Raw genomic sequence first — 6,934 nt, 5'->3', positions numbered from 1 at the left:
GGTGGCAGACCCCATCAGTGTGCACACAGGAGGAATGAACATACAGGCTGAGGAAGCTCCAGGTAAGGCAAATGGCTGAAAACGCAGGCAAGGAAGGGTCAAGACCAGCGAGGGGTTCGCCATTTCCCTCTGAACCAAAGCGCAGGCAACTCCCAGGGGGTCCCCAGCCCTACCCTGACCTCTAAGTGACCTCTGAGGACTGAGGGGCAGCCCTCACCACTCCCAGGCCCTGTCCTCTGCTCTGGAGACTGATGTTTAATCCTCACAATAAAATGATAAGGACAACCCACACTTTTGGACATAATACACGTATGGCTCTGTGCTGAGAACATCACAGGAGTCGTTTCATTTAACCTCACAAAAAACATATGAGATAAGTACAACTATGAGCCCCATTCAGAGAGGAGAAAGTTGAGTTCAGAGAAGTTGAGTAATTTGCCCCTTGTCACACAGCTAGGAACTGGAAGAGCCAGGATCTGAACCTAAGTCCATGGGGCCAGCTACTGCACTTTACAGGAGCATGTTGGCCAAAGAAAAAGGGGAGACCAGGCTCAGAGTAGGCTTTTTTGTCAGGTAGGAGGAACTGGGACACCATTCAGTTAATGGGGAGGAGGCAGCAGGGGCAGGGCAGGGAGGCATTACTGAAGGAGCAAGAAGGGAGGAGGAGAATCAAGGCACAGGCGAGCAGTGTGGGGAGGAGGGTGGGGGAGGGGAGGAGGAGAGAGAGGCAGCAGCCCAGCTGCTGGGAGAAAGAGGAGGGATTTCGTTCCAGGAGACCTCAAACCCCTCCACTAAATGAGGAGAAAGTTACTTTCAGTACCAGGCAGGGGCGGTAGGAGGAATTTGGGCCTGGGTAGAATGAAGGTATTCAGTCTCCTGGCTGTGCAGACAGACCTGGGGCATCTCCTCAAGCTCAGGACAGACGGCAGAATGGAAAAAAATGTCCTGCTGAGCTGGTTACCTCCCCGATCCTACACCTCAGTGCTATCTATAAATGAGAGCAGCTTTGGAAAGAGCTGTGTCTCTCTGTGACTCCTATTTAGTCCCTGGCTGTCAGCTCCTTTGGGGGAAGGGACCTCTTCTCTCCTCCATCCTAGGGATAAATGAAGCCCCACTGGTGAAGCCACTTTGCCTTCTGGAGGGAAGGGAGATGCAGAGCACCCTGACGCCCCAACAGCTTGCCAGGCCATCACCAAGGGCAGCCCTTAGCCCCAGCGCTGTGGCCGGCCCAGGGAGGGCTGTGCTTCGGAGGCTGGAACTTCTCAGACAGACTTCTGGCGAGCCTCCTGCCGGGTGCTCAGGGCTCCCTGTTGTGCTGGGCAGTGAGTTATTGCAGCCTGTTATCTTCAGCAGCAGGTGAAGCATCCTGGGCTGCTCTCAGTCCTGTGAGCGAAGCCAGGGAATATTTACTGGCTCCACTGAAGAAGGTAACCAGCCCTGTCACAGCACAGAGGATGCATCTCTCACCCAAGGCTTTTTTTTTTCCCCTCCTCTCTTTCTTCATTATGTTTGTAATTTTGTTTTATTATTTCCCATTGGAAAGCTGTGAAATGAAAATGATGCAATCTACTGCTGTGAAATAATGTCGTGCTCTAGTCCTTTTCCAATAAGCCCTGAGGTTTGCACTGTGACGGCTTCATTAAATTAGCCGGTTCCATGGCAAATGGGAAAGCGCTTGGAGCTTTGGATTTTGCTAATCCAAGTTGGGCTGCCTGAGACCTTAGACCACCGGGGAGCTTGAGAGGTTGGCTCTGCCTGCTGGGGAGAAGAGGATCCCACCCATCGTGTGCGACAAGGCCACCATGAGAGCACAGCTGCTAGAGTTCTCACGCAATCCCTCTGCGTGCCAGATGCTGCTCCAGGTCTTGTCAGGTGCCAAAGGAACAGATAGGTCAGGGTGCTGTCTCCCCAGGAGCAAATGTGTGGAATAGGGCAAGGGAGGAGGCTTAACTCTGCCACAGGTAAACACAGGTAAAAGGTGAGCTTCTCCCTGAAGGCCGGCCAGGACTCTGGTTGCCAGGTGCCAGGGAATCTGCCTGAGATACTTGCAGAGGAGATGCAAGTGCTCCCCTCTAACCTCCCATCACCATCCCTCGGCGTTTCTGAGAACAATCTCTCTTGCCAGGCTCGATTGCAGTATTAAAGACGTCCATGACTGATAGTTCATTCCAGTGAGCACTTTCAGTATTAAACTCTGTCATTATGAAGTAAAATATTCATGATCCCTAAATCTGTGTGTATTATAACAGGATGTCATTGTTATCAATTTGTCTTCCCCGTTCTCCATTTCTGCCTTTGCTGTCTTTTTCAGACTCTAATGTCTGATAGCTAGAGCTGGGAGATAATTAGGAAGCGGTACTAAAGAATCACAGGATTGTTCTCTCACTCACTGATATGGTCCCAGAGCCAGTGGGAAAGACAGTGGTGACAGCTAATTACAGCACTAAGGAATTCTGGTCTGAGCTGACCCGGGAAGACCCCTCCCATAAACACACATCAGTATGGGGTAAAATATAATAAAATGATTTGAAATCACAGCTGCATTTGAAAGGAAGGAAAGAAAAATTCCAGATTCCAGAAATGAATAGGAATTCAAAGCCAGCATGGTGAATGAGCATTGGAGGGGAACTGAAGCCAGATGTGTACAATCAGGGCTGTGGTTTCAACACCCAAGTGGCAGCAGACATGGAGACCACCGCATCGTGAGTGGCTAGGGCCAGATAGGAGACCCTACATTTAGTTGGGTGCTTAGAAAGGCTCAACAAACCCCACCTACCAGCTGGGTAAGTGGTGACCACAAGGGAAGCGGGACAACAATTTGGGTAGAGAAAGGATAATCTGTGAAGGATCAAAATCCAAGCTTGTGCCACCATGGCTGTAGGGTCTGGATTCATAGCATTTTCACAGTGTGCAGACTACAATTGGAAAAGTCAGTGTACAAACTGGTTTGAACACAATGGAACCCAATGGAGGCAAACTTCAACCTTTCCCAAGGCATGCCTCCACAACCTGGAGGAAATAACTCCCGCTGAATATGAGCTCACACAGAGAAATCACACAGCACATAAGAAAAGAAACAGCCAAGAGAGTGAGTCTCAGATCCAATATGGCAGCCAGCTTGGCCCATCCACTCAACACCGTTATCCCTCCGACTCTATCCAGCCGCTGGAGAGTGCCTGAAGCCCTCTCTTTTTTTCCAGTTCATGAGTGTATATAATGCATGTATAAATTCCCTTCATTTAATTTGCACATCACATCAATTAGACACTGAGAAACGTATACTGTTCACACCTAGCCAGATGTGATCCCTGCTGATGGGTTGCGGCCACACCTGGCCACCTACTCCCCTGGCAGTGTGATGAGGCTACCCTGGAGTGGGGACTCTCCAAGCTCGGTTTGGGGTCTCAATCTCACAAGCCCATAAAATATGAAAAGTGTAGGTCCTTTTTTTATTTTCATACGCTGATATTATTGACAAGCTTTCACTCTCACCCACAACTACCAGTGGCCTCCGAAGTGGATGTTTCAGGTTCCTGAAATCTGGTATTCAAACTCAATGATCACAGTTGACCAAGGACTCTAATGCAGCATTCGCCAAAAGACATGACCTCTAGGCAACGCTTGGCCACTGCTGCTCAGAGGCACGACTGCAGGATGCAGGCATCTCAAGCTGGAGCAGGTTGCTCTTCGCCCAGGGATCATCAGCTTTGTCTTGAATTGGTGGAGCTGTGGAACTGCTGCTATTCTTGCTTTTAAATCACAAATTGCTCTTGCCTTGGCTTCATCACCATCAGTTTAATGGTGAGAGGGTGCCTGGAGAACCCTACGCAGTTATGTGATCCCTATTTGCATTAACTTCTGTTTTCCACTAAGGAGGCCTTAAGATGCACACCCTGCAGCTCGCATGTGAACCTTCGGTATCTCCATGAGCAGATTACCCCCACGTCCTTCACAGAGAGTCTTCGTTGTAGTCCCAAGGGCTTCCACTAGGAAGCGGCAGGTCAGCAAGATCACTGAGCGTTAGCTTTTCTGCCACATCAAAGCAGCTGAGATTAAAAATAACGTTTGTCCCTCTGGGGCTGAGGCCTCCATTCCTGTTACCCCACTTCCTTGGGTGTTCAAGAGAGATCTATGGCCACCTGCACCCTGTGATTTAAAGGGGCAGTAAATAAGTAACATCACTTTATCTTGCCCCCAGGGAACTGCCCGACAGGCACAGAAACAGAGGGAGACAAACAGACAGAGGAGGACAATCCCTGCTCCTTTAGTTATGTCAGTGCAGTGTCTGATTCCCCTAGTTAGGGGAGAGGGCGCTGGTGAAACCATCTGTTCGTCTCTGCAAGACTGGTTTAAATCCCGTGGACACACAGCCTTCAGGAGCCAACAGAACATCTTCCACAGATGTCTTTATACATTACACGCTTCCTTTCCTTTTCACAGTGGGGAGGGAAACAGCCCAACAAAAGAGGCAGGTTGTAAGTAAATAAGGCAAGAGGAGGACTGCACAGAGACCACTGCTGGGGAGATGCTGGGAACGCGCATGCAGCCTTCTCTTCCCGCGTCTGCAGGAGTCCATGGCCATGGACTGTGTAACAGTGAGCTTGAACATGCCCCATTCCTGAAGTCTTTCTGGGTGCAGGGGAGACAGACACCTGTTTCAGGTAGAAGATCGGAGATGGATTCTAAAATGGCTCCCAGTGACCCCCACTTCTGGCTTCAGCTCTCTCATGTCGTTCTCTCCCCTTGAGTGTGGCTGTGCCCAGGGACTTGCTTCTCTCAAACAGAATGTGCCCAAAGTGATGGGAGGTAACTCAGTGCACTGATTCCCAGGCTTCTTGAAGGAAGAGAGCTCCCAGATGCCACTGTCTTGTAGCAGTGGCTCAAGGTCCTCATCACTACCCCTTTCTGGAGTGCTGGTCAGGCTGCCGCGGATGCTCTTGCTATGTTTTTGAATTCCACTGCCTTTCCCACATTCAGGGACGGATAGAGGCTGGAAAGAACTGTGACTTCCGTTTTGCTGACACGTGTGCCTTCCCGGCTGGCTTGCTTTGATGAAAGGGGTTGCGGGGTTGGAGAGGCCTATATGGCAAGGAACGGAGGGAAGCTTCTGGCCAACAGCCTGTGAAGAACCAAGTCCTACCAACAACCACTGCAATCTTGATTGCAGACTTTAAAGTCACCCTGAAGCTGGGCACCCAGTGAGGCCATGCCTCATAGAAACCAGGAGATAGCAAAGGTGTGCTGCTTTAAGCTGCCAAATTTTGGGGTTATTTGTTACTCAGCGGCACACAGCTAAGACCATTACTTATCAGCATGTGGTGAACTTACCTTGGCTGAGAATATTTTGGGAACTTTTAAACAACATGGGTTAGTTCTTTTCTTAAACTCTAGTGATTATGAATGGACAACCACAGTACCCCACTCTCAGAACACACTGGGGATCTGTTAGAGAAGAAACTTGCACATCAATGACTGCAGACTATAAAGCTATACAGGCCCACAGAGAGAAAAAGGATGGCAACTGTAACCAGGGAGGAGCCTGGGTCCTACTGTGGACCTACTGCACGGGGGTCTCCACAGGGGGAGCTAGGGGCTCCTGGATGAGATGGGCTGCGTATCCCTGGGTAAAACCACTGCTGTGCCCTGACTCCCCTACTTGACATCACAGGAAATGAAAGATCACAAAAGTTAAATGTTCTTTTAAGGTCACACAGCCTGTCGATGGCAGCTCAGGGTCAGGACATAGGTTTCCCATCTCCCTGTCCTCTTCCTTGTCCACCTGCCAAAGGACCCCACCACCTCGATGCCCCTATTGAAAGAGAACTGAGCCGAGCTCTGAGCTGACAGAAGTAGAAACAAAGTAAGAGATACACAGAGAAAGCTTCTAAGGTTCCTTTATTTGCTTTGGAAACGACTTCATTCTTCACCTCTCAACTGAGTCCTGGCCTAGTGACAAGGTAGACTTTCCTCTCTAGCTTCTTTTGTAAGGAAGGGAACAACATTGACACTTCCCCTCAGATTGCTGTCTCCAGGTACCAGTCGGGGACAGACTGGGCCAGGACTGGAACTTAACAGCATTGAGAACACGCGGGATCTGTCTCTGAGTTCCACTTGGCTTGCAAGCTCTTCCTACATCCTCCCTGAGACAGCCTCTGCCTCCCAGTTCAGGGTGTCTGTGGTGACAATGGGCTGCATGCAGCCTGATTTCCAGCCTGCTGCTTCTCCAGGGACGTGCCACCCCACAGCCCCCACTGGTTCCTGGGTCTTCAAGAGCTCATCATGTCCCAGTGCTGGCTCATAAGTGAGGACTCACACGGGTTGACAACGATTTCCCTGCCGTTTTCAGTGCCATCACCAAACATGTCTGTGTCGAGGCAGAGGTGGAATGCCACGTGCTCAATGCGGGAACCAGTCTTGGTCCATTGCTGGGAAGATGGAGAGGAGAGAGGATGAGCCAGAATTCTCTGGCCAAGGCCCCAGGTCCTATCAATAATATTGGGCGCTCCAGCATAATCAGAAACATTTACACCATATGGCTAGGGGCATCCAGAGACTTGACTTCATGGTCTCATGGAGGAAGAAAATTGCAACTAATTGCTTTGCCAGGTATTGTTCTTGGTTTGTTTGTTTTTTTTCCATTGGATAAAAAAGTAAAAGCAAAATCAGTGTTTGCTAGGAAAACCCATTAGACGGCAATAACTTTCCAAGCAATAGGCCAGAAAATGTGAAGTGAGTTAGTCACAGGAGCAGCTAAAGAAATGATCCACACATGGTGTCTGCACTGTCAGGAAGAAGTGGGAGAAAGCTGGGGGACGGCGATGCCAAGGGCGGGGGGCTCCTGGGTGGCACCCGATGCCTGAACCGCTGCTCGTCCCAAGTGTTCCAGCACACCAGGGCCTAAGCAGAGGGGGTCTCATGCTGCTGACAGTGGACT

The 6,934-nt window shown here is 50.1% G+C and overlaps 1 protein-coding gene across 3 annotated transcripts in view; it reads right to left on the bottom strand.

Moving 5' to 3' along the window:
- Positions 1–5,878: 5,878 nt before the first annotated feature.
- Positions 5,879–6,934, bottom strand: part of GALNT14 (polypeptide N-acetylgalactosaminyltransferase 14) — a 190,935-nt gene continuing 189,879 nt past the window's right edge. For all 3 annotated transcript variants that reach the window (XM_072937956.1, XM_072937955.1, XM_072937954.1), the window contains one exon: positions 5,879–6,425. In XM_072937956.1, the coding sequence (XP_072794057.1) occupies positions 6,296–6,425 (130 nt within the window). In that variant the 3' untranslated portion in view covers positions 5,879–6,295. The remainder of the gene's footprint in view (positions 6,426–6,934) is intronic.

Source organism: Vicugna pacos, chromosome 15, assembly GCF_048564905.1.
Source record: "Vicugna pacos chromosome 15, VicPac4, whole genome shotgun sequence".
In the NCBI taxonomy this organism is placed as follows: Eukaryota; Metazoa; Chordata; class Mammalia; order Artiodactyla; family Camelidae; genus Vicugna; species Vicugna pacos.
The sequence above is the reverse complement of the archived record's forward strand: the minus strand, read 5'-3'. Positions and strand labels throughout refer to the sequence as shown.